This window comes from Penicillium concentricum (assembly GCF_028827145.1).
Source record: "Penicillium concentricum strain IBT 3081 chromosome Unknown utg000002l_segment0_segment0, whole genome shotgun sequence".
Taxonomy (NCBI): domain Eukaryota; kingdom Fungi; phylum Ascomycota; class Eurotiomycetes; order Eurotiales; family Aspergillaceae; genus Penicillium; species Penicillium concentricum.
Window position 1 is genome coordinate 112,162 of NW_026622755.1, and position 26,999 is coordinate 139,160.

Genomic DNA, 26,999 nt, shown 5'->3' on the forward strand with positions numbered 1-26,999 from the left:
AGTTGAATACCGTCTGGGGAAACATCGGCCCAACTAAGGCGGGCGTATGTTGCTATCGTCTGTTCCTTGCATGGGGCCATGCAACAATTGCCTCTTGTCGGGAAAAGCGCCGAGACTTCCTGTAAGCAATTTCAGGTTCCTCACGCTGATTTGAGCATTGGCGCCGCATTCAAGGGATACATCTCCCTTGGCTGACGCTGAGGGGTGGTTTTTCAACGCCATGACAGGGGATATGAGATGTGATTGACGGGTAAATCGACGCGCCTTTCTCCGCTGCAGATCCTCCACTTCCCCGGGACTGGCTATGTCAAGTTTTCCCCGGTAATTGGGAAAATATGAGGATTAAGAAAAAGGTGGGAAAGCATGAATAGTACTAATTTATCCATATACAAAATTGGGATTTTGATGTTTCACTTCCATGGATGTAATATTTGAGATTAACTAAAGTGGACCAGAAGTAGATATCAACAGATGAAAGCGATGACAAATAGACAGTACTAATAATAAAGCAAAAACTATATGACAATGAGTGATTATTGTAGTGGTTGGATCCTCTGAGGAAGCATGGAAGAAGATGGACAGTACGATGCGCGTAGTCTAGTATCCAACCCGATACCATGACTATCTTCTCCAACGATTCTTAGAAGACAGTACCCTTGACCTGGGAGGTCTTCTTGAGATCAATATCTCGGATCATGATGGTCCAGGCAATGGCCAAAGCCATGACACCCAAACCAGCCGAAAGCATGCGGACTTCCGCATAGGCGTAGGCTTTTTGAATAGCCAGTCTTACCTCGCTCTCGAGGGGATAGCTGGTCTGCACAGTGAGATCTTCATAAATGTTCTCAAAGTTTGACATGGCCGATTCTGGGAGGTATTCCCTGAGAGCATTGGGAAAGGTATTGGTCCATATAGCGGTGCATATAGTATAGCCGGCGGAATCGCCGATAGTGCCGACAACGTTCAACAAAGCCAATGCAGCCGCAACATGTTGGTGATCGACAGCGGCTAAGATGGAAATCTGCTCGACGATGATAAAGATCGAACCGCCGATCGAAATGAAGATCTGGCACATAATCTGGTATCCGACGCCCATGCCAGGCTTGCGGAAATAGATCATCAATCCCTGCGCAAATATGTACAGTGGAACGGAGATGTATAACAGCCACTTGAAACGACCGGTCTTTCGGATAGCCCAACCGACGAAGAGAAGTAGCACGCCGGACACGACATCGAATGTGTTGCTCACATATCCAGCCTCAGCGATCGTCAAACCATTCACCACCTGCAGGAAAGAGGTAAAGTAGTTGTTCCAGCAGTAGTAAGAGAGCTGGTAGGTGGCATCCAAAAGACAGGCACCGATCACGGTTCGGTCGGTGAGGAAGACAATATTGAGCAAGGGCACGGGGGCCACCCACTTTTCGTATATAGCGAAGAAGAACAGCATCGAGAATCCGACGACGAGCATAGCAATGATATAACCCGAGCCCCAGCCGTTAGGCGCTTCGCTTGCGATATCGAAAGGAAGCTCGAAGAGGACTAGTCCAGCGGTAAACATGAAAACGCCGGGCACTATTTCAGGTTAGTCTTTGTTAATAAAACCGAATGGCTGAAAGTTGGAAAGTCGTATAGATGGTGTATGACTGACGTGGTATGTGCATAACCAGATTGATAGGGCAAGGTGATACTCACAATCAAACTCAATAATCCAGTGCCATACGCTTTGCAAAAATGTGCGACCACTCTTTTTCTGGATCCGATGACCTTCTCTTTCCGCTTTGCGAAGATTTGCTTTCAGCATGAAGTACAAAGGCGCTGCGACGATAGGGAAGATAATCGCCCAACAGCCCAGGCCCCATCGCCAGCTGACCTGATAATAGAACTCATCTGCTACCTTTGCTCCGGCAAATGCGGTAATAATGTATGGGGAAGAGGTGAACGCAAAAGCCAATCCTCGGTTCTTCAACTTGGAGGCATCGGCCGTCATCACATCAATGGCATATTCCATACCACTGAATCCGATGTAATAAAAGACCTAATACGAGATGTAAGCATATGCAAAGCAAGGTTGACGTGACTTTATGATAAGAAAATATGGAAGTCTTACGTATGCAGTGCAGTATATGGCAAAGCTGTTGCAGGAGGCCAAGAGAATCAATCCCATGGTCGCGAAGCAAGTCATCAGCAGAAATCCCTCTGCACGGCCCCAGGTGTCCATCATCTTTCCGACAGGAATATAAATTGCTGCTGAGAAAGCATCGGCAAGCGCAGTAGGCACACCGGACAGCGAATGAGCCGTGAAAGAACTGGAGACATAAGGGCTCAAGCTGGCGAAAACCGAGGATTGGAAGGCGTTCACGAAGTATAGGAACCAGATACTATGAATCCAGTGGTTCAGGAACTGTTCAAGTCAATCACCGGGAGGGAAAGCTTACTTGATAAACACGAGAATCAAGGTTCGCTTGGACCAGGTCATGGTGATAGCCTCGATATCCCTGACACCATGCTGGAGGCCTTCCGCAGGCACTTCAGGCCGCTGAAATTCAGTATCAAAGGTGGGATCTCTCTTATTTTCCTCGGTGGTTGTTCCATCCACTGCGGTTGTCTCAGCTGAGCTTTCAGCGTCAGGGGCCGCCATGCGACTGAAGACCGTTCGGGCCCTTCGGACCAAAAGACGGACACCCATGTTCAAAATGAGGTAAAATCAAACAAGCTCTCTGCCCAAGCTCGGAAATAATGGGAGTCTCGTGGCACTTATAGTATATAGCCCCCCGAGATCGGCAGAGTCTGCGTAGGAGACTCAAAAGTCATAAAAAGACCACGCGGTGTTGTGACCCGCATACTAAAACCGGTGGCTTTTCACGGCCACTGGCGGTGATTTGGTAAAATTATTGCATCCACTCAGCAAAGACCAAAGGCTTGCTAGCCTGGCACTAGATCCACTGAGGAATAACAGCAGAAAGGGCAGATCTAATCAGATGTCGCCCTCATCTTATCTAGCGAGCACTAGGCCATAAACAGGCAAGCGCCATCCACAAGCTTTGTAGCCTCGCTCCCAAGCTTTGCTTGGCCTCTTGGCTTCGAGAATTCCATATTAACTGTGGGTACTTCCTCATCTTTCCGGCCATTAATCATGGAATTCCCTCAATTATTTGGGATGTCTCAGATAGAATCCAGGAACCGGCATGTATTCCGGTAAAATTCTTGAGTTGCATGCCCGGACCACCACGGGTGCAATCAACCGAGATAGTCGTCTAATAACCCGGTGCGGTTTTGGGATTCTTTTGGAGATTACTTGATTTTAAATGTGATGGGCACGGCTGCCATCGCTAGTCATTCATTTATTGGCCTATCCGATACACTTCAAAAATTCTAATGAACCAGAATCGACATTCGCGGAATTCACAATCAATTCAGGCGCCCTATCATATTAACCAAATGTAGCGAAGTGCCGTGCGCAGCGTTCATTTGGGCAGTAACTTCCAGTCCAGAGCTAGCTGCGTATCGTTTCGTCCGAGGGCTCGCGGGTGGAGATGCGGTCATAGCGAACTGTTCTGCACCGAGTTGAAATTACTCAATTGATTTTATTGATTGTCCTAGGGTTTGTGGGCTCCTAACGGCCGAGGATTCCGTTCGCTGTAAATTTTCAGGAGCAACAAGTCTGGTTACTTTGTGGGCAGACAAAACTTGGGAAATAAACCCACCTAACGAGTACTGTCATAGATTACTCCAACTTTGGAAGCTCATACATTCATACTAAACATATGTAACCATTTGGCATAAACATAATTTGCTTCTTATCCATAATATTACCTTCAGTTATATATGAAATAGAATGGGACTGCACAAGGTACAAAGTAGTCAAGGTCCAATAGACGGGTCCCAAAGCTCGAAATACACATTTGCGCTCTCAAATAGACAACTGAGGTTGTTGGAATGATCGAAGGCTCTGGAGAGTTCCAAGATGGTGAGGACTTTGAATTTTGGCACTCATGTGCTTAGGGCTCTACCCTAATCCCCTTGACAGATATTTATGATTATAGTACGTACGTATATATTATGGATATAATATGTGTACTATCTCCCCTTAGTTCCCTAGTTTACTTGTTCTAGTTCAATGGGTCATTAATTCACTTGTCTCTGTATCCCCTTAGATGGGTTTGCTATCTGTAATTTTCTCTTCAACTCCTACATTGGGATGGGATGTACCAAAAGCTTGTCCCAGCATCTGGCCATCAACTGGGGTGATTTCATCGCCAGAGACCTGTCTGCCTATCGATGTGAACTTCATGGCTTCTTGAATTTCACGAAGCAAGGGGTCACCTTTCGGAGCCCTAGGGAATTTTGTCCTTCGTTGGAGAATCATATACGAACGCCGAAAATGAGGGACATGTCTGTTCAAGAAAGAATCCAGTCTTCATGTACGATAATGTCAGTTTATGCATCACTGATTCCAATCCAGTGACAAGAAACTTACTTCGAACTAGTCCACGCATCCAAGGCTGAGTAGTGAGCCTGGGTATATTCATGATCCAAGCCAAAGTACTGCGCACTGAAACGAAGACACTCTGTTCTCAAGGCAACGGCTTCTTTATATCGACCTTGAGAATTCCATGTCACAGCTAGCCATGACATAAGGTGGATAGTTTCAGGGTGTTCACTTCCAAACATGCGTTTGTGGATCTCGACTGCTTCTGTTAACAAGGATTCGGCCTCTGCTAGCCGCCATAGGTGTATGTATATGATGGCCATCGTAGACATGACCCCAACTGTTCGGGGATCTTCCAATCCTAGGCTCTGTTTGTGGATACGTAATGATTGAATAGACAGCTCTAACGCATCGGAGAGCCGTCCATGCATGAAGTAGTCCGACATCAAAACATAGATAGCATCCAATGTCTCCCAAGAGTTCGGACCAACTGATTTTATGTAGCGTGGGATGACTTTCCTGCAAAGCTCTTGAGCCTTCTTGTAGTCGCGAGCATCGCGGTATGCAGCCGTTAACTGGAAAAGACCTCTTGTGGCTTCAATGCTTTCTGGGCCTTGAAGTCTTTCCTGCATCTCCAGTATCCGCTTGCAGAGTTTGATTGCTTTCTCTGACTTTCCTTGGCCCGAGTAGCTATTTGCTAGTCCGGAAAGACCCACAATAGTCCATGCATGTTCAGGGCCAAACAATGTTTCCGAGGTTTTAACCATTTCGCTGAAAAGCTCCTCGGCTTGTTTGCGTCTTCCGTCGCCCATTTGACATGTGGCTACCTTGCATAAGAGACCGACTCTATAGAAAACGGGATCTTCTCTTGCAGTGAGGGCAAGGACCTGGAGTGCATGAGGCACTGCTGCTCGCCATTGAGTCCGATTCGTCACGTGAGTATTGGGAAAGCGAATATCCAACCCCTGCAGCACATCTAATTGCCATTTTCGCAGGGAATTGATTGACTGGAGCCAATTTCTTGTTGCAAGATGAACTAAACGATGCATATCGAGACGAGATCCTTCATGCGTCACGCGTACGAAAGAGTAAGAGCTAAGCAAGCCGATCGCTTTTTGCTGTTCAACATTTGGTGCCCGAGGGAGAAGCGAAACCAGTATATCCCTTTCTTGAATGCAGGCCATGAAGCAGAGATAATCGGTAGCAAGGGAATTTTGCCGCTGAATTTGCTCAAAGGATGTAAGCCATGTAGTGGCGACAGGGTTGCGAATGCTTTTGTATCGACCTTTATCCTCGAAGTCCTCGCTAAGTACATCAATGGCGTTCTGCTCCTGCCCATCCAAAAGCTCAACATAACCGGTGAATGTGATTCCGTTCTGGTTGATAAAAGAAGCTGCTTGCACAATAGCCAAAGGAAGATATGTCAACCGACTGAGAAGCTTCCGGGTAGTCTCGGTGTCGCAAAGAAGCTCTTTGTCAATCAAGGAGTTCCGCAAGACACGAGTAGCTTTTTTTTCGTCCATTTCGGGAATTTGAATCACGTCTGTTGCGGCAAGGTACTGGGCCACTCTGTTACTTCGAGTGGTAAAGACAACGGCGCCTTGGTCACTTGTGGGAAGGCAATCCCTCAGCCCTTCATTCGGTGACTCACTGCTTTCAATCCACATATCAATCTCATCAGCGTTGTCGAAAATCAACAGCCATCGCCCAGCACTGGGGTTGCTTAGGTGAGCCTTGACAAGGCTCTTCACATCCTCCTTCGATGATTTCGTGTTATCGAAGTCGATTCCAAGCTGATCAGCCACCATCTGATATGCATGTTGAAGACTTTCCATATCAACAGCTGGGAGCCAGAAGATGGCACAATCTGGATAGAGCTCCCTTGTTTGATAGGCAATCTCCAGGGCAATTTGTGTCTTGCCTATTCCCCCAAGTCCAAAGATAGCAATCCTTTCGGCTCTGTTGTTGATAAATAATTTGTGTTTAATTTTGCCCACAAATTCACGGTCGACATAGCGAGAATTCCTCTCAAAAGGAACAAGCCAGCCAGCGGTGTTTTTGTGGTAAAACTGGCTGTCTGACGAACGCAGGGTTTGCAGGATTCGATGGCGAGAAAGTCGTGCTCCGTGTTCCTAACTAGTGTTAGTACTAGCCATGCTAATGTGGCAGTCTTTCTGAAGACTGAACGATTATATCTTACACGTATGGTTGTTTCAAAGTCAATGCTAGTCTTTCCTGCGAGCTGTAAGCATCTCATCACAACAGTAGGAGTTACTCGTGTTGAAGTCCTACCTGACTTTGCTGAAAGATTCAAAATGCAATCACGAACTCGGACCTTTTGAGAGGAATGATGCAGATAGGCATATGTCGCAGACTCAATGACACTTTGTTTCTCAAACTCGGTCATGTGAACTTGCTGCAGTCCTTGTTCGACGCTAAAACGAAAGTAACGTTTTCCCTTTACCTCATTACTCCATCGAGCCATGAAGCGACGCTCTGTACTCTCCGGCTTAGTAGCCATTCTGACTAGTGTCTTTGAAAGAAACTTGAGCACATTGTCATTCATGGGGAGTTGTGCGGGATTGCCAGTTCCAACGGAAATCAAACATTTCACTAATGGTTTCACGGCCCGGCTTGTGGTGCACCAGATATCGGCCGCTTCTTCTTCTACTTCCTCAATTGGATTGTTGGCACCAAATGCACCATCCACAAATTGGTGATTGCCGATCGTAACCGAATCAAAAAATCTGGTCGCAGCCGACGTTGCCAATGCCGCTTCACAAATCGTCGCGGGTAAAGCAATATCGTTTGGCACAGGATAGCTTCGAAGACGTGTGACTTGAAATGTATCTTTGGAGGTTGTGCATACAAAGGTTTTAGAGCGACGGGGCTTCCCGTCATTCATCAGGTCGGTTGGCGATGACCCAGCACGCGTGATGACATTTTCAATGGCCTTTTTGAGCTTCTTGCTGTCGTATTGTGATACAATATTTCCAGACCAGTCAACTGGAATATTGTTGATTTTCTCGCTGAAGACCGATTGCATCAATTCGGTATATGCGAGGATGCACTCTTCGACACCCATTTCCAGCCGTCCTAGCATTATGGCAATCAGTCTAAATACGTGTCATATGTCAGCCCAATGTGTGTTGATGTTTGTTTAATACACACCCTCCTGTACTGGTACCTCCGATTAGATCGAAGATATCACAAGGCTTGAGGACCTCACTGTCCTCGCGCTCCGAATTCAGCTGTGTCATCACATCCTTCAATATTAGAAGGCTTGATAGTCCCCTCACGCCTCCACCATCTAGGGACAAGAGGCACAACCCATTGGTGTCAAGTGGGCTTGGCCCACTCTCTGTGGCCATAATGCTGTCGATATATGTTGAGGCTCCTTAGATTACCGAATGATCGAACACGACATGAAATGACGTGCTAACAAAAGAATAACAAGATCAATAGGTTTCTACATTGTCGGGGGTTCCTGCAGTTTAATTATTGTTTCAGGCAATCTTCGACTCGACCGGACAGCAATGCATAGAACAAGGCGCTTAGGCAGAGGGTAGAGAGTGGCCATCTGCCAATCGCGCCCGAGACTAACTAGCTTAGAACAAGCGATGCGCCCTCATATTATTAATTCCATAAATAAATCCGTGGTAAATGTTTTGTGCTTCGAAGGAATAACAGTCCCGAGTAGAACGAGAAAGCCCTCTAAGGATTAACACCTGGGAGGCAACAATGTTAGAAGAATTTAGAAAGTTAATATCACCAATTTTAATCCAAGATGAGGCCAAAGCTAGTCGACATGCCGTGTCACATTATTCCTGGATAATATTATAGAACTTAACACGGCCAAAATTTTAAGCATTTAATACATATGCACATGTATTTGAGCAACGCAGAATTTCTATGTCAATCAAGCCTTGGATGCGATGAACAGATATTGGAGCTAATTTGACTCAGCCTGGAGCATTCTGTCCAGAGAAAACAAAAGCCCAATGTAACAGAAACGAAAATGAATTATTGCAATTGAAAGAGTGCAGTAGTCTGTCCAAGAACGCTGCGGGGCGTATCAAGAAATTCCAACGCCAGCAAGAAGAAAGGTATCGTCGATGTCATTGATCGTAGAGCTTAGCAGCACATGTCGCAGCATTCCATGCAGCATTCACAGCTCTCCTCGCACAAGAAGCAACAGCACATCACGGCCAGACTGAAAGAAACACTCACATTAGTCCTGTTCCAAGCTTCGATGACAATATGGATACTTACCAGCTCATGAGGCATCCCTTATCACTAGACTTCTGCTCTTGTTGAGGAACTTGTTGCTGCTGCTGAGGAGCGTAGCCCATCTGAAAATTGGTAAGCATGTAAGTATGTTGTGTGGCTTGCTAATATCGAGACTAACGTTCTGCTGCTGGGGAGGATAGCCCTGGGGCGGGTATCCTTGCGGGGGGTATCCGCCTTGAGGGGGGTAGCCCTGCTGGTAGCCATCACCGCCGTATCTGCATTCAAAATTTCATCAGAACCATATTGCAAATATTGACCAAGCCATATAAGAGGTTGCCGTGGACCAGGCTTCAAATTCCCGCGGTCGCAAAGTGCACAGACGCACGCCTTGGGAAACTCGGCATGATACAGCTGCCGCCGATCTCATGGGTAAAGGTGAACACGATATGACTTACGCCGGCTGGGGGTATCCGTGGGGTTGCTGCGGAGGATAGGACATTTCGACGGTAGATGATCTTCTAAAAAGTGAGGACGAACGAATTAGCGACTTGATAATAACCAACAGTATAGAGCCTTGCGCCTCAATGTGATGCGACTAGGGTCAACAGTGGAGGAATGGCCGCCACAGCGGTTAAATCCACCTACCAGGCACAAGGCGAAGACCGAGATTGGTCGAAAGGGGGAGGCTGTGATGAGCCGAGATAAGCGAGTGAAATGAAAAGGGAGGAACGAGGTGAAAGTGATGAAGATGGGGAGGGAGTTAAGAGTGTCAGAAAGAAGGAGAGAAAAGGTAAGTAACTCACGTTGTGAAGGTTGTATTGCAGAAAAGGAAATTGTTGGGGTACTTGAGAGGTACTTGGACGGTGCGCCCGATAGTAGAGTTTGTCTGCCAAGAAGACAGGGATGAGGTACCTCCGAAGTACCTTTGTGTCTCTCCCCCTTTCCCCTTCTTCTCCACACGGGCCGAATTTGCTAGTTAATATTGATCTTATTTATTTATTGTTTTTATTTTGATCAATGAGTGATTTACAAGCCAATACATTCATTTTATACTAAGAATCCACAAGAACAACAGCATTTCAGTACCTTCGACTCCATGTCCAAGAATCTGGGTACCCATCATGTACTTAGGCCACAGTATTTCCAGCCAAATTCTCTCAGCCACAGTTTTCCAGCCCTATCGCCGACTAACGCAGTCAGCCACAAATAACATTCCTTGGGTCTCATTCCATTGGTTGATGATCAGCCACCGGGTCACACGGGACCCCACTTCCGGTATGACTCAGCCACTCATAGCAGTTGGCTGCTATTTACGCCGCTTGGCACTTGACCGCCCGTATTGTTGCTGCCTGGACAGTACCCGGTACCTGAACTCTCATACCATTGAACACTCTGAGGCTGGTACCAACTACAAAACTACAGGGCTGAATACCGACCTCGGGATAATCTCCGTTGCAACGTTGTGACACCGTCAAGTTTCATTATCATTAGTTCAGACCCTTATCTCACATCCCAAAAATATACATCGCCAAATATATCCAAATCCAACACTAACCATTGACCATATCCAGTACGATACACGAACCCGATCAAACGGTGCTCTGAACAGTCGCCAAAGAACCCACAGAGAAAAAAAAATGAAACTACGATCGCTCACTTGACACATGAATCAATATCAGGCATACAGGATGACTGTGAATCCGAGAACGGCGAACCCATTGACCCCTCAAGATCGAGGTCGAGATCAAGGCCCAGCTCAAAATCAAACTCAAACGGCGCATCGGGAAAGTCGGGGAATTGGTCAGACTCCTTCAGCAGAGCTGACTCCACAACATAGGGAGGCTGACCCTCGACCAGACGACAAGCAGCGACAGCAAGCTGATACCCGGGGTCCCTAGTCGAAACACGACTAGAATTCCGAATCAGAAGCCTGGAGTTTGAGCCACCACCAGCCGCCTCATCGGTGACTTCCTCAGCGGCAATCATCCAATGTTTCAACACATCCATACCAGGCTGGTTACCTCCACCCTTCCCACCGCGTTTCTCGCTATCTTTCCCGCGCCCGCCACGGCCCCGCTCACAGGGATTGAAATGCGTGCGACGCAGATGCGCAGCAGCATTGTAATTGGCACCGTAGCGTTTCCCATTGCGACAAGCCTTGCAGTTCGAAAGGAAGTACTTGCCAGGCGAGATATCGTTGCAGACCCAGACGGTGCGGATGGAAGCGTGCACGCGCTCGATATGGCGGCGCAGCTCGTGTTCGCCGTGGAAGCCATCTGGATGGTCTGTGCAGATGCTGCAGTATGTCTTTGGTCGCTGGGGTCGCCGCACGGAGGCCTTGGGGATGGCGGCGACTTCTTTCGTTGTGCCGTCTGCTGAAGAGATGCGGATCATCGTGTGCGGGTCGATTTGGGACATGATGTTTTCGACGGATTCGACTTTGGGGGCAATGGGGCGTGCGGCCTGGGCGATCTGTTCTTTGGTGCGGCGTGCGGCACGGGAGCGCTGGTTCGCCGAGTTGTTGCTGTCGATTGAATCGGATGGTTTCATATCCACTGAGTCGAAGGGGAGGAGATTGTGGGGCATTGGGTAGTGGAAGGAGGTGGTTGGGGGAGCGGATGCTGAGAATGATGGGTTGGAGAAGGACGAGGGGTGGGAGATGGGAGAATGGTGGGAGAACGGGGAAGACGATGTGGGATCTAGGTCAGGGTACACGGGGGAGAGAAAGGAGTCTTGATACGGTAGGCCGGTGGATGTTGGCACCCACTCTGGGACGGAGCCGACCGGTTCTTGATATTGGGGTCCAGTCGAATCGAAGCGGAACATGTTGATTCCGCCCACTAAGGAGTCGGTGGTCGTGCTGCGGGACATCTCTGGCGCAGCTGGTGGGGCCTGGTCGGTCCAGGGGGACGTCCGGTCAAGGTATTGAGGGAACGATGGTCCGGTTTGTCCATGATTTGCGAGTCCGAAAGTCAAGGCGGAGTCAAAGGGTTGACTGGGAGATGCGTCCAAATACCTCGCGTACTCGGATGGCGAGAATTCATCGACATGGTCGAGACGACGGGTCCGTACCGGGCCGAAGGATTGGCGTTTACCCATTGCGCCACCGCCTGGCTGGTGGGAGACCGGTATTTGCTGGCTCTGGGAGCGCACCATGGCGGTGTGTCGGTAGGAGCCTTGTCCCGTGAAGGCGCCGGTCCGAGGTAGGTCGGGGGAGGAGACGTGGGAGAGGTCGCGGGTTAGGTCGACCGAGAGATCCGGGGTCTGCCAATTGTCAATCCAAGGACGAATGGCGGTTAGGAGACGAGAGCGGAGCAGAGAAGGCTGGAGCAAGTAACCAAGGTCACACATACGGTGGCTCTCCGTTTTGCCCGAGGAAGACCCGAATCAGAATATGGCAACGTCCGTGGTGTCGCATCCTGTCGAGTCCGTTTCCCCAGGCCCCCAGCTGGCTGCCAGTTGGTATCCCGGTTGGGGATGAACTGACTTAGCCGTTCAATCCAGAGCTGATTTCGTTCATCTTCCGAGAGGTGGGAGTGTTGGACCAAAAACGCTTCGCGATATCCAGAGATGGCACTGGTGAACAGTTCGTCATCCAGATTGACAGTCATGGTGGGTTCCTCGTCACAATGGCCGGGGAAGTAACTGTCTATCAGTAATCAAATGAAGAAGGGATGTATGTCTGTGAATGGTTAGCGTATGCTTTGTGAGAATAGGTAGGCAAGACATACGTAGAATTGGAGCGCAATAGAAAAAAAAAAACAATTATTAAATGGGTGGAATAGGAGATCTTATCAATGCAATCAAGATGAAGAAGATCTGCGAGATAAATGTATAGTAAAATCGGGGAAGGAAACGATCAGACAAAAAAAAATAACAGTTGGGAGAAGAAGATGCAGATTGGGCAGACGAGTAGATAAAAGAAAAGACAAAAGTTCTGATCGACGATGAAGGATACTCCCCACAAAGTGAGATACGAGAATTGGCACTTAGCAAGAGAATACTATACTCGAACAAACATGGTAGTCGATCATCGGTCTGGGCCCTTAAGACGTTCGCGTAATGTCTTTCTTTTTCCAATTACACCGTTCTACAATTCCTCCAATCCTCCTTCGTATGGTCTCAGTGTATCCGAGTCGAGGTCGAGGTCAGTCAGCCATCAAGCCATCTCCCCAATGGCAGATACCCGGGTGACAGAGCCGACGCCTGCTAGAAGCGAGATCCTGTTGGGTTAGAAGTTGCAGACGGCCGAGAAAAATAAAAAAGAACTAAAAGTGAGGCAGCGAACCGGATCAGCCCGAGAGTGACCCGAGCCAGCAGATGTGTCCTTGCTTACGAAAAGGTGACCTGATACATGTAGACTGGGGTACATGGACACAATACATAAACAAGTCACTTTTCCCTTCACTAGCAAGCGCCTACAGCGGGAGCCCGAAAGAATCCGCAAATGCCCATTTTTCCCTCTAGCACAGCCATAACCCCCCTTAGGATCCATTTGCCATGTATGGAGTACGGTCGGACTAAGATCGCTCGGGCGCGTCGACTGCCACGTCGACTACCGGGGCATGCAGATGACACTCGCGGATTCAGCGCCCAATGCCCAGAGAAAGCAAACAATATACTCATTAATGAAGTAATATAGAAATCCCCGAGGAAATAGAGTATGTCCAAAGAACGGTTCGATTCACGTGTTACCGTGGGTCCTTCCCGCAGTAGTCCCACGGTTCCCAATTATGCTTGTGGCTGGTCAGGGATAGCCCCTATATCAAACAGTTTGCTTGTGTTGGTTCTACAATATAAGGAGGTTCTAACATTGAAAATTCTATGGTTATTTTTGGCTTAACGTGCCCAATAAATGGTCTCTTCCAACTGAACACACTAGCGATGGATCATCCCTTCCACGTGATGGCTGTACGGAGACTATTTGGGATAAACGAGGTTACTGGTGCGATGCTACGGAGGCTCCACGGCCTTCCAAGATTGGGTGGATCAGTCTCCTGATATGGTTGGACATTTATTGCTCCATTATGATGATCCTGAGCGTTGGCTACTGACGTTACCATTGTTTCGTCAGGAGCGGCAATCTCGGGCTCATAAGAAAGAGACCAAAGTACCTCAACTGCCTAAGTTTGATCAATCACATCGGTCTCTGTTTCAGGATAGACTTTCATGAGAGAACACAACATACGGAGTACGGGGTCCTCCGTACGGGGTAGTTGATGAGGATCGCCGGCTGGGCATTCTTACACTGAATTATCTCCTGTCGAATGGGCGAATTTCTGGTTGACGATCCATCGCCCACGGGGTGTTCCAGAGTCCTCCTAACGTTCGACACGAATTTAGCCCTCACCGTCAACTCCGATCCTTGCCTCCTGACATCTTTGAGCTTCGTTATTTCATGGCAATAAGGGATAGGCATTCAATACTCCTATAGTACAATTTCCTTGGGTGTTTATCGTGCCATCCATGTCAAGAGTTGGTCTAGGTCTTCGGTGGTTACACGGCCGAGACGCTGATAAGTTGCCCCTGCATTAATGCTCGAGCTTCTGAGTTGCTTCCTGCAATTCGAGGTCGTCTTAAATAGGACAGGTCACACGTGGGACTAGCAAAATATCAAGATGAGCCACCATGAGTGATAGGCTGTAAATTTCGAGGTGTGTGCACGGGGAAAAGTCATTCTAATGCATCGCACTGAAATGGGAAACCTATACTGCGTCCTCCGTATTGATTTAACATAAGTATGCCCCCGATGCCCAAGGCTCAGCTGATGATATTGTCTCCCCAAGCTCACAGAAATATTGGGCTCGGGATAGAACGGGTTTAGAATATGTATCTTCCATGCCCGCTTTCTAGTTTGTATACTTCCGCGGCATCTACCACACTGCACTCCCCGGGATTTAAACGCATACAGCTGCAGCCTGCTTCTCTATGCCGATCGCGTGACATGGTGCAGTTCGACCCGTTTGCCGACTGGCGATAGACGAAGTGAGCTGGCTCCAATGGCGATAAATCCCAGACGCCGAGTCAGTTGAGCTGCAGTTGCATGATTCGGGGAGAGCGCATGTCAGCACCAGATGTCATGCAAGTTCTGTTCCATGGCCTAATTCTCAAGTAGGCCGGATGCTTGAGTCAGTAGGTTGGGTCTGTTATGCATGTCGCTGCGCCTCCAGGATAGGACGCGTTCTTTGAGGCTCTTCGTACCTTCCTCTCAAAGGCCCGGGATATATATTCCTGCTATAACACAGGGATTCCTGGTGCTGATTTTATGTTTGTTCCTTCCCAGCCAATAGGGGATATATATCTTACAGCCGCACACTTTCTATTTTGCGTGCTTGTGACTTTCCTGAGATACAACATATATCAGGCTGTTGGGTACTTTCAGGCAGTGAATACATTCTTCTCGTTATACGATGTAAGGTATGAAAGTTATATTTCGGCAGTCTCACCAAGATGATTATCCAGTCCAGGTTATTGACATTATCAATAGCACCCCGAGGCCCTACAATTGGATGACTACATATGTAAAGATCTATAAGGAGCCAACTGATATCTATAGTTGATAGTGAAGGTGCCTAAAGTACTCCGTAGGAAGATGCCCAACCCATTTTCTTTGACGTTACTAAAGCCTATTTATTACCAGCACTCTTCTGGGTAGTGGTCATGCACTCAGAGCTTAGCCCAGTTAATGATGCTTGATAGTGAACATGTGATATGTATAGCTATGGATGTCGGGTTACCCTTTCAGGGTTTCACTAGTACAGTACATATCTTCAAAGACTTGTTCCAGACTGAAACCGAACAGGCCGAAATCCACCAGAATATTCCAGGATATCTGTAACTCTGGATCTGACGTCAAGTTGCCACACTGGGCCCATTTTCCAGGGCAGATAGCCGTTGGACACATGGAACGGCTGTGGAGAGATTTTACTTGAAATTATACATCATCGATCAAGTATGGGAAATGATGATATATAGGGGGAGAATCTTGCGTTGAAATCGACAAAACAATAATCCGCACGTGATATCCAAGCCACGTCATAAATGTCACAGGGGGGAAATAATTTATTTTTCTCTACTTCGTAGATGCTCAATCAAAGAGGAATACAAGACTAACCCCTGAATGAATTGAACCTTTTACTCACCCTTTCCCTCAACCCTCATTCCACTCTCAACACACCATGCCAGACTCGACCCTCTACCTCTACACCTCCTTGACCGCTGGGTCGTCGCACATCGTCACCGCGACCTCCAGAATCGAGACAATCCTCAAAGCCAACAGACTCCCCTTCCGCGCTGTTGATGTCGCCACCGACGAGGCCGCCCGGAAACTCTGGGGCCGACGCTCCAAGGGCAAGAAGCTTCCAGGGTTGGTGAAATACGGCGATATTGTGGGAGTATGTGACAGCCCCCTTGCATGTATTCTAGCTTCTAAAGCAGTCCTGTCATACTAGGAGTCCAGCGCTAATCCGACTTGTAGGATCTTGAAGAAGTCGAAGAATGGAACGAGTTCGGCGAACTACGCATGGTAATAAACAGCGTCCAGGACCTAGGTGGAATGCCTGCCACCAGCAATCCTCTCCCAGCGACCGAGACCAAAACCGAGCCGGCACCTGCCCCCAAACCCTCCACGATCAAGATCCAAGACCCTCCCGTTACCAAGCCCGAAGACAAGAAGGATGATATGGCTGTGCTGGCCTTGCGCCAGGCTAGCTCTGAGGCTGCCACCAAGGCGAAGGCCAAGTCGGAGGATAAGAAAGAGTCCGTTAAAGAGCAGGCTACAGAAGTACCCCCTGCCAGCCGCGCGCACCGTGGCTCAGTGGCCCCCGAATTACCCGACACCGCTCCGGATTCACCAAAGACGGCCAAACGCCCGACCCTAGTTCCCGAACAAGCGGCCATGTCCTCGGCGAACTTCCACGTGGATAACGCAGAGATGCTCGGGTTGGTTGGACATCACCGCGGGTCCCGGGTGTCGACCCTTGAGGACGCGGATCAAGACAAGACGGTGCATGAGATCAGACAGTCCATTTCTGCAGAGCCTACGGGCAATCTCGACGCTTTGCGCAAGGAGGCTGCGGAGAAGACAAAGTCCCAGTCGATCGAGGAAGTCCCAAGTCCGGTTGGTACCGATGTGGTTATCGAGAATAAGGAAGAGCTCATGGAACCCAATGAGCCTAAGGGCAATGCGATCGCTGAAATGATTGCGACGGCTGTGGCGCCTCAAGAACCCAAGCCCGAGCCGAAAGTCACTAGTGCGAAGGATGATACCAAGGCAGGGCTGGTTCCCAAGTCGGCGGAGTAGGCAACTACGATGATTGAGGGAGTTGCAGTTCACGAATTCGACGATTATGACATCTGTACATCAAATGCCTGACAAGGTTACAATCGATTTTTTCGTACATGAAAATGTAAATAATTCGGAAAGCGTGGACAGTTGACTCCCACATGTAAATGCCATTCATAACTCGTGATTAAGAATGTATAATATAAAAATTCAAGACAACACCAAGGCCAAAGACAAAACACCCAAACCCCATTTTGTGCTATGTACCGGGGTTCCTTTACTCCCCGCGACGCTTTTGGACAGCCTCGCGCAGCTTCGCGATGACGTCGCCAGGATCTTGTGCGCCGAAAATCGCTGAGCCCGCAACGATCACATTGGCACCTGCATCCGCAGCTTGTTCAATTGTACCCAGACCAAGACCACCGTCAACCTCAATGTTCAGATCGGGGTAGCGTTTGCGCAGGGCGGCGACCTTGGGAAGCTCGGAAGCCATGAATTTCTGACCACCGAAACCGGGGTGCACGGTCATGACCAGAACCATCTGTGAAACGTTAGTATTAGAAAATCACCGAATCTGACAAAGGGTCCGAACGAAAAACTCACGTCTGGTCGTTCCGCGGGGTCCTCGCTCTCAATAATATCCCACAATACATCGACGGGGGTATCGGGTTTAATAGCGATACCCGCCTGCATACCCTCCTCGTGGATATAGCGAATCAATTGCTTGGGGCTGGTACGAGCGGTAGTTTCTTTATCTGTAGGATCGGTTGCGGCGACGGAGGAAACGGCAGCTTCATAGTGGAAGCAGTAGAGATCGCAACCGGCCTTCTTAAACTCTCCGACCCATTTATGCGGCTGTTAAGGAAATACGGTCAGCGGGGGAGCTCATGACGGTTCCGGAATGATGCGGGTAGGGAAGTCTAACCTCCATAATCATCATGTGGCAATCAAAAGTGCCACGACCGCAGGGCTCGGAGGGACGATCGACGCAGCCGCGGATTTGCGATACGACGGGGCAGCCGATTGTCATATTTGGGACGAAGTGGCCGTCCATAATGTCGACGTGCAGCCAGTCTGCGCCCTGCTCCATCTTCTTAGAGCAGTCATGACCTAGATCGGCGAAGTTGGCGCTGAGGATGGAGGGAGCGATGATAGCTGGTGGTGCCATGATGTATATGGGGAGTGAATAGTGGGGGAGGAATTGGAGAAAGAATATGGAAGGGAAGAGGAATTTAAAGAAAAAAAAAGATATGAAGCTCCAGGTGTTTACATCAGTGGCGAAGAGTGGATATTCCGGCTTCACCGTAAATCCATAAACACTAAGGAAATAGGTTTACATTTTTACAAAGTCCAGAACATTTCTCTCCTTTTGATATATCGTGATGCAATGATAAGGGTTCTGGCTCTCACGTGTCAGGCTCGATTCATCTACAATCTTGACTTATATCCACTACATGTTCATAGATTCATAGAAATGAAGATCATCTGGCGAAGAAAAAAAAATAGATCGGCATTTCTACGGAGTATGCATTCTGGATGACCTATTTAGGTGATTCCGGAAAAAAAAAATATCCAAGTCTGCTGACCTTGATAGACAGGGGTTTACTAGGATTATCCGATCTAAGATCGAATAGGTATCGCCTAGAATCTGCGTCGAAGCCGCAGAATATAGAGCTACGACCAATCAGACAGTCTTCTCGTACAGGTTCGCCTTCCAATCTTGGTATCCCGGTAGCTATCTTAAGCAGGGCTTTGCATGTATATTTCTTGAATTTTGACTTGCGTGACCGCTCGTACCACATTATAGATGTCTTATTAGTGGCTTGATGATCAGTGCAATTTACATATTATGAATACAACATAGCTAATCTCCCTTTCGCCGATCATGTTACAGCACATCCCTGTGACTTGAAGATCGGGTACAAATACTCTTCATTGCAGCCCAGTCAATAGCCGTTAGAATAACCGCTTTGCCCAAAGGGAGATGTCGTGCTTAGCAAAGTGGGCCATTGTCTGTGCTTCTAGCGGGGCACACTGCTCCGGCGTATCGTCAGCACTTTGTCTATGGATATATCCCAATGTTTTACCTATGCTAATATGTGAGTAATAGGCTTGAATTATTACTTGTACTCTATTCTCATGTGATATTTTCCTTCAAAATTGTTCTCAAATTGAGGTTTAAGTTGAAATAATAGAAGAGTATACATCTAGAGACGGGAGCCGTAGTGGGGTAGATCACTGTGAAGAACATGGCTTACCATCCTATCTACAAATGCTACATAGGGTCCCAACACGGATTATAAATCCGCAAGTATCCCGGGCCTTTGGGCAGCGTTGAAACTGTCTCGTTGAATCCACCCGCAGTTGACCAGAGTCCGAGTGCTATATGTAGCGATGTAGATCCTGAAACCACTTGGTCATGGCCCTTGAAACGACTAGTCAGAACTCCACCTATACTCTCTGCCTCGTCAGCTTGACTCAAAATGCATTCCACGTGTTCGTCCCAATCCAGATACGGGAGAGTCGCCGATGTGTCCAGGTGTTACCTAGAACGGCCCGTCTCAGGTGGGATTCTACGGATGAATAGCGGCTATCTGAATCATCCTTCGGGCTACAACACAAGGGAAAGAAGCCACACCGAAAGAGTGCTGGAACAACGCTAGAACGACTGGTTTAATTAACAAAAAGATTTCCATTACTGGAGAGAATGGTGCGTGTGATCTGCCTCGAGATTGACCGACGTGAGAATGAGCGAACCACGTGTCCTTGGGGCAGGTCAGACATGAGCGAGAGGAACCCGCCTTCTTAGTTGGGAGTTCAAAATGTGATGCATGCTAGGGTCATTGAGTCGAGTTGATACAGCACGAAGACAATGAATCCTACAGAAGCACTCAGTATTCACATAGCTTCGCTCAGAGTCTGAAGGCTTGTCCCAGATAGTAGCGGTTCTGGGGTAGGTAGTTGAAACAACAGGATCATATCCAAAACAAATTTCTCTTAAAGTTCTCGGTTGGCTGTAACGACGCAAGGATTGAACATTTGCGATTATGTTAAGCAATCGAATGAGCCGAGTGCTTTGCTCATTGTAGGAAATATTGTAGTAGGCTTCAAACGCGGATTTCCATTGTTCGGCTCTGGATTTCTCTTCGTCGAACATATAGCAATAGCCTAGATGTCTATACTGATACTCCCTCCTGATATTCCAGCCGCGAGTAATTGTGTTTCTGTATTGCTCATCACCGAAATTGGTAGGATAATCAGACCACTTATTAATGACCGGGTCACGTAGTTTAAAAAGGAGTGTAACGTTTGTTCTTAACTTTGAGTGGTCGAGAGTATGCTCCCTCGTCTCGATAAGGTTCTTAGGCATCTTTGCGACACGGGGATCGTATGGGATCTCGCGGATAAGAACTCTCTATAGCTAGGAAATGATAAGTAAGTGCTTATTTGAGATGGGGGGTCTTGAAAATACCTGAGTAGGGGATGGTGACTGGATATTCACGTCAGTTTGCGAATAATCAAATGACGAAGAGATAAAGAGCGAAGTCACCGTAGAGATTGAGCAAAGACAGGTCTAATCGGAAGCGACATGTATGAAAGTATCAATATGTAACTAAGAACGCCTTTTTAGGCGGCGGCCTAGTGACGCTATAGTATAGCAAGAGATTCTCTATTTCTGTTTCTTCTCTATATTTGTTCAGGTACTTTCTAAGGCTTTCTTACCTTATTACTAAGTTTTCCACTCGCAATATGAAATCTTTCTACTTAACAGAGAATTATGAAGTTCTTATATACGGGTTAAATTGTATCTCCCAACGGAAACTCGCCGATGTACTTCTCGCCGAGCGCGCTCTACGCGAACTAACGTGGCGTGAGGAAACGTTATAACACAGAGCCATGTCCTTTTATCGAGTCCTATAAGGCACAGTCTAACAAGGCCACGGCTATTGAGTCTACTAGGGCTCAACTTGAAAAAGCGAATCAACAGCTTAAAAACGCTCAACTGCAATATCCAAGAAAAGAGTACGCCCTTTACCGAGCGGAGAGACGGGGATTGAAAGAGGTTTATGATAGCCTAAGGCGTGATCCTAAATGGTTCATGCGAGAGGAACTGGTACAGGATTGTTCGGATCGAGGCGGATGTTGCAGCCGGGACTGTGGATGTTGCGCGCAGAGGCATTTATAGACAAGAGAGGTAGAGGTCATTGCACTACAGAGTGTCGGTACTGTATCGGCTTTCGCGGCTTCGATCTTCCAGATGAAGAAAAAGAGAAGATGAGGAAAGGGTTCGAAGAAATGCTTAAAATCCGTGGCTCGCCCTATCTTGTCAAAATGGCAGATTGGTACTTTCACCCTTTAAAGACGCAGTCAACACTAAAGTCTCGGTGGCAGCACATTTTTGGGAAAGACTAACAATATATTTTGATTAATCATTCGCTAGATGTCTCGTTACTTGAGAATGATTTGCTAAATGACTTCTTATCAAATGGTCCTAAGGTCACAAGCTCTGTCTATGTGCCTATTGCTAGCGAGACGGCAGGCCATGATGGTTTGGGTTTGAATTAGTCATGGCACCACATCATTCCATCCACACTCCCTCTTCCTGGTCCGAGACTTGCTCTTCAGGGCGTCAAAAAGCCGGCCCATTGAGCCAGGCTCCTCGAGGTGCGGAGGGAGATGATACCCAGGTGGTGACTCGGTGAGCAATAAATACACCATCGGAGTGCCCATTATTTGATTGCCATTCTTCTCCTCGGGCCCTGCTGTGCTAGTGGAGTCCTCACGAATGATGTGGAGCTGGGTATGGTTGTCTGTCTGTGTGCGGTCGCATTTCCTGTCGATGTCGACCCAAGGCGCGATACTCTCGATCACGATGGCTAGAGACAGGCATTCTTAGTCAGTATATGACCCTTCCTAATACCTCCATTTCCCACAAGCGCTTCTGGAGTTGCTCACCCTTCGTCCCAAGGCTGCCACCACTTCGACCATGCTTTCCTCCTGTTGGCCCTTTCGGCCCTCCTCCCATCTTCAAGTGCTGGTCCGTGAGGACCCACTGTGTGTTGTTGAGCCGCCCTTGGCTATGCTATTGATAATCAATTTGATCATCACTACTCCTACCATCGAGCCCGAAGACTTGTGGGGCCTGTCATGCCTATAGCCTTGCCGATGGAGTCGACCCTATTGATTATTTGCTTTCGGATGTCGAAGCTCGGGAAAGATAGTGGATCGAGTGTAATGTAGATCAAATGAAGACGAAGTAGAGATGGGAGCAACGTGAAAGTTGAAGGGAGAAAAGAAGAGAGAAAAGAAGAGAGAGGTGAAAAGAAATTATCGACTGGGGAAGGTGGATTGCCCAGGTGCGAAGCTCACCTGGGCAGGTACGTTCTGATATTATGCATCACCACATTTTACTGTACTTGATATTGTATAAGTGTCATTGAAGTAGAATCAGACATAAAGCATTACATTAATTGCGAGCCACCAGGGCCAGGGCTAAATACATAAAGATAGACCCCCTAGATAGACGAAGCCAAAGACACACTCTTCTTCGGCTTCATAGCCCATCCAGACAGGCAGGTCCAGCCCGCGCCACTCTTCCTCCCTTCATCAAACAGTCCACCAAGACCCTCAAGCAACATGGACCGTTCACGACCCATCTCTACTCGCAATTTCAGTAACCACTGCTCCCACATCCACCCCCCAATCAATCCAGTCATACTGGCAATATCCGCAGTACTACCAATCGGCCCCTGCACCGCCTCATAATCTTCAATTTGGCTCTGCACACGCGGCGCGGGAGTCTCGCGCAGCGGCTCCTGCTCAACGGGCTCGGTACCCATGGGGAGGAACATCCACGCGCGCTGTGTGTCGACGAATCCGGTGTTGCGGAGACGACCGACGAAGCTCTTGGACGCCAGTGGATCGTACCCACGGTTGCGCAGGTTGAAGGCGAATTCCACTGATGTTGTGTTGCCGTACGGCCCCGCCCGTGAGATCTCGGCGTCAAGGACTTGGAACTCGAGGTAGCCGCCTGGCTTGAGGCATCGCATGCATTCCTTCAGAACAAGGTCGTACTCGTCACGGTCCTTGCCTGCGGGACATTCGGTCTTGAGCAGTGCGTGCAATGAGCGCGCGGAGATGACGTCGAACTGATTGTTGCCAAATGGCAGCTCCCAGAGGTTGGCGACGGTCACCTGGCGGTGGTTGGCAGGGCCTTTAATGGCGCTGTTTACGGTCTGGCCCTTGGAGGTAGCAGTGTAAACCTTGACATTTGGGAACTCGTACGCGGCCTGCCAAGCCCAGTCGCAGGAGGAGTGACCACCAAGGTCTAGGATGCGGAAGCTGCGCTTGCGTTGTCCCTGTGAGAGCTTGGGCTTTGATGAGGCTCGTGTAAGCACGCGCTGGGCAGGACTTGTGAGCAGGTTGCCGCCGTTGAGCGACCGCAGAGCATCCATGGCCCACATGGGCTGGGAGAGCTGAGCAAGAACCAGCTGCTCTTTCTCCACCTTGTCGAATTGGGCCTTCTCGGCCAGCTCGGTGGTAATCACTGAGTTGCGTGGTGCCTTGGCGAAAGGACCCTTGTAAGCAGGGCGCTCCGGGCGCACAAGCTCATACTTGCCCAGCAAGCAGTTGATGTGCAAGTCAGTCATGGCGAGGCGCATGGATTGCACAGCATCGTAGCGCATATTGCGGTGCATGAACCCGTCGGTCTTGATTGATCGTGCCCGAATAGACTGGAAGCCTTGCCAGTAAATTGAATCCTTGCTAGCAAGGAACGGGGGCAGAGGACTGAGGGATTCGGGAACGCCTTCGGCGAATCGCACCATCTTCTTGGAGGAATCTTCTGTGTCTTCTTCGACTTCAGCCTCGACGTCATCAGACGCCTCAGACGGTTCGACAGGCTCGATGTCATTCACGGGATTTGTCTCATTGAGAGCGGAGAGGTAGGATGCTTGAGCAGACAGCCAGACACTGGTGCGGTCGTGGCTCGCAACTGCACGCTCCTGCAGCTCTTGATCATAGCACTCGTCGTACTCATATCCGTTCCCGGAGCGGGGGATCTCCTGAACCTGAACTGCGTCAAATGCAGCACTCATGGGGCTATCCTGGTAGATAGACCGACGAGTGGGTGTATCACAGGGAAGTCGAATGGCAGTAAGCGGGGCCTCCTCGTCACGAACCGCTGTGATTGGAGCTTCATCAACAGGGCGCTCAGGCCACTCAACTACCTGCTCAACAATCTCTCCTTCATCCCGACGCCAAGGGAGGTTATAGAAACCCTCTGCAGCCGCCGACGTTGGCTGGTAGTTGGTGTTGGGGATTGCCCACGTGTGACGTGCACGGGGCGCCAGAGAGGCAAAGAAGCCACCGGGAGATGGAATGCTCAGGTCAGTGAAACTGTATCCAGACAGTTCAGATGCGGGGGTGACCCCGTCAGCACTCCTCGGGCGATTGGGAGGCGGCTGGAGTTGCCACATCTCGCCATTATCTGCTGAGGTCTCGGAACACGAGTCGGGTGTTCCATTGAAGTGAGTGTGGTGTAGCATTGCCAAGTCAGGCTGGAAGACACCTTGGTTAATAGGCGCTGGTGGGTCGTACAAGTCATCATATTCGGGAATGGGCTCGTTATTCAGATAAAAAGATGGCGTGGGCGAGAGCGAGGGTGAATATGCATGAGCAGTGGGAATCCGGGGGAAATTCCCCAAGACATGACGCCAGTCCTCATGCTCGGTCTCGATAGCAATGGGCACAGTCTGAATGTCTGAACTGGCATCACCATTGTCTAGGTCACTTTCACTTCCGTCCATATCGCGGCGAACATGTATATCATGGGCATCCCAGTTGGTGTCTGGCAGAGATTGATTGTCCGGTGTAGCCAATGCACTGTTGATTGATTCCTGGTCCGAAGTCATACTACCATCAAGTGAAGGAGGGGCATATGAGGCAGGTACAGAACGACTGAGCATCGACAGCGCTGCTGGCGAGACTGGAATCTTGGCTGGAGGTGTCGGCGGCACTGGGGAGCCCTTGAGGGACCCGTTAATTGACGGCCACATCGTAGATGAGGGAATCTTAAGTGTCAGAGAAAGCTTCTGACTCCCAGTTGAGGTCACCGAGTTTCGGGTAATTGGCGTAATCAAGCTCGACGGCCGCGTATCGGGGGAAAAGCACGAATCGCTAATTTCGGTCTCATTGTCATCAATACTATCACAGTCTGTGGCATCGTACAAGTCATCGTATCCTTGGAATCCTCGCATCTGAGACTGCCATTCAGTATCTGAGCATGACGAGGTAGTCCCGGCCGAGAGAGGTGACATTAAGCGTGCGAGCCGGGCATGTGTTGGCACTGAGAACCCGCTAGTCTGCAACTTCAACTTGGGACTGATAGCTGCCGGTGTGAGTCGGGAAGGTATTGAGCCTTTCGGGCTTGTTTGAGCGAAATGAGATTCGCGCGTATCCTCCATTATAGTATTAAGCACCGTCCCTCGGGCCTGCCGAAGGGGCGGAAATCGCACAGTCGAGCGGAGTGTATCGGTCATATTGCAGGCCTGATCAAACTGTTGGATGTTGGTTTTGTGTGACTTGCTCACGGGAAATATCTATGGGTATCTCGAGTAGGAAATGGCGACACCGATCAACGGGTCTATGAAGTGAGTGATGGAAAGCAAGACAAGATAAACACTAAGAAATAAAACAGATGCAAAAGCTACCAGAGCTATAGGCACCGAGCATAAGAAAATGAAGTCAACAAAACGAAGAACGCTAGCCTTCAGAGAAGTTGTGGCAGTTGGGAAGGGTTTATAGTCAATTGGGCGCTTTCCACCAGCCACGGGGTACGTGCAGTGACCAGCCGATCCATCTTCAGAAAGAGTCACTCCGTTAAAGAGACTACTGCAGGATTGGGCACAATTCATCCAATAATCCTGGTCTGGAGGGTAGCGGACATTGATGTTATTGGTGGAGAGGAAATGGGCGCGTCGCGCTGAACAGGGGTTGCACCCGTGAGCAAAGAGCCAAGACCATTTTTTAAGCAAGAGTCGAGTAAACGAGGTGCAAAAATGCGAAAAGGAACCAATGAGGTTCGTAGTTACTGTGACGAACCGCCTGGGGTGGTGGGATGAGAGTGAGATGCAGTGTGAAGAGGTTGGTGATTGGCTGACTGTAGGCGCCGGGCTACTATCTTTAGCCAAATTAGTGACTGTCCGAGGTGGATGGAACATCAATTATGCACCTTTCCAACACCTAAACAGGTAGCAAAGTCATCATAATTAATGTCCCATGATACAAAAGTCGGTAAGACGAGCTGTCGATCGGGAAGAGAAGGGAAAAAAGGTGAGAAAAGTGAGGGGAAATGGTTGCCAAGTCCAACGCTGTACACTCTACTACTGCACGCTAGAGAGGTACAGTCCTCTTAGCAAGGAATAATAATAGAAATTTCATGCTAATTGACCTCATTGTCACATTTTTCTGTCTTCTAGTGTATGTGATCATGTACTATTGACATCTCTTGCTTACACAGATGTGACCTAAAGGCGCGTAGAGTCTAGTAAGTAGTTCAATACAAATCATAGAGTCTTTCTCATATTGAGATGTGAATAACTGTACTCCGTACAGAGTATACCTTTCCCCTCTTACTAGGATATGCTTTTCAGAATTTGGCGCTACTGTAGGAGTTGAAAAGTCATCACTCAACTCCATACAAGATAGGAACCCAACATCATGATGCGTGCATTAAAGGAATAACTCCAGGAATGTCCCAATTATTTCTTAAATAAATCATAATTTCGATAAAAAGTATCCTTCTCTGACGTAAAAGCCTCCGTCTACAACTAGGCTGGAGTTGGGCCGGTCCTATACCGTTCCAATATATCTGATACTTTATTATAATCATGATTATGTGTGTAGCCAATTCAGGATAATTTCGTTCTCCGAGATTGGGAGTGACTTTACATACATTATCTAAAGTATTTTCAACTATTACGTTTCAGACCAACGGCACAATATGCATTGTGTTAGATAACCCACCTATCCTAAATCATTGGGTTCCTATTACTA

At 48.6% G+C, this 26,999-nt stretch overlaps 8 protein-coding genes across 8 annotated transcripts; 2 read left to right on the forward strand and 6 right to left on the reverse strand.

Moving 5' to 3' along the window:
* Positions 1–640: 640 nt before the first annotated feature.
* Positions 641–2,686, reverse strand: N7517_003594 (Major facilitator superfamily domain general substrate transporter; the record flags this gene model as incomplete). Its single annotated transcript, XM_056721324.1, has 4 exons — positions 641–1,572; positions 1,693–2,035; positions 2,108–2,378; positions 2,436–2,686. 4 exons carry the CDS (start codon positions 2,684–2,686, stop codon positions 641–643), a joined length of 1,797 nt encoding a protein of 598 aa, XP_056577574.1.
* Positions 2,687–4,473: 1,787 nt separating this feature from the next.
* Positions 4,474–9,158, reverse strand: N7517_003595 (Acyl transferase/acyl hydrolase/lysophospholipase; the record flags this gene model as incomplete). Its single annotated transcript, XM_056721325.1, has 7 exons — positions 4,474–6,561; positions 6,630–7,545; positions 7,601–7,680; positions 8,636–8,642; positions 8,702–8,781; positions 8,838–8,934; positions 9,115–9,158. 7 exons carry the CDS (start codon positions 9,156–9,158, stop codon positions 4,474–4,476), a joined length of 3,312 nt encoding a protein of 1,103 aa, XP_056577575.1.
* Positions 9,159–10,312: 1,154 nt separating this feature from the next.
* N7517_003596 (uncharacterized protein) lies at positions 10,313–12,270 on the reverse strand (the record flags this gene model as incomplete). Its single annotated transcript, XM_056721326.1, has 2 exons — positions 10,313–11,923; positions 12,013–12,270. 2 exons carry the CDS (start codon positions 12,268–12,270, stop codon positions 10,313–10,315), a joined length of 1,869 nt encoding a protein of 622 aa, XP_056577576.1.
* A 3,567-nt stretch (positions 12,271–15,837) lies between these two features.
* On the forward strand, positions 15,838–16,961 carry N7517_003597 (uncharacterized protein; the record flags this gene model as incomplete). The annotated part of the gene is made up of 2 exons (XM_056721327.1): positions 15,838–16,053; positions 16,137–16,961. 2 exons carry the CDS (start codon positions 15,838–15,840, stop codon positions 16,959–16,961), a joined length of 1,041 nt encoding a protein of 346 aa, XP_056577577.1.
* A 259-nt stretch (positions 16,962–17,220) lies between these two features.
* On the reverse strand, positions 17,221–18,111 carry N7517_003598 (ribulose-phosphate 3-epimerase RPE1; the record flags this gene model as incomplete). Its single annotated transcript, XM_056721328.1, has 3 exons — positions 17,221–17,484; positions 17,547–17,798; positions 17,869–18,111. 3 exons carry the CDS (start codon positions 18,109–18,111, stop codon positions 17,221–17,223), a joined length of 759 nt encoding a protein of 252 aa, XP_056577578.1.
* Positions 18,112–20,693: 2,582 nt separating this feature from the next.
* On the forward strand, positions 20,694–21,129 carry N7517_003599 (uncharacterized protein; the record flags this gene model as incomplete). The annotated part of the gene is made up of 2 exons (XM_056721329.1): positions 20,694–20,814; positions 20,837–21,129. The coding sequence occupies 2 exons, from the start codon at positions 20,694–20,696 to the stop codon at positions 21,127–21,129; spliced, it is 414 nt and encodes a 137-aa protein (XP_056577579.1).
* A 380-nt stretch (positions 21,130–21,509) lies between these two features.
* Positions 21,510–21,969, reverse strand: N7517_003600 (uncharacterized protein; the record flags this gene model as incomplete). Its single annotated transcript, XM_056721330.1, has 2 exons — positions 21,510–21,820; positions 21,900–21,969. The coding sequence occupies 2 exons, from the start codon at positions 21,967–21,969 to the stop codon at positions 21,510–21,512; spliced, it is 381 nt and encodes a 126-aa protein (XP_056577580.1).
* Positions 21,970–22,459: 490 nt separating this feature from the next.
* On the reverse strand, positions 22,460–25,483 carry N7517_003601 (uncharacterized protein; the record flags this gene model as incomplete). The annotated part of the gene is made up of 1 exon (XM_056721331.1): positions 22,460–25,483. One exon carries the CDS (start codon positions 25,481–25,483, stop codon positions 22,460–22,462), a length of 3,024 nt encoding a protein of 1,007 aa, XP_056577581.1.
* Positions 25,484–26,999: the final 1,516 nt, after the last annotated feature.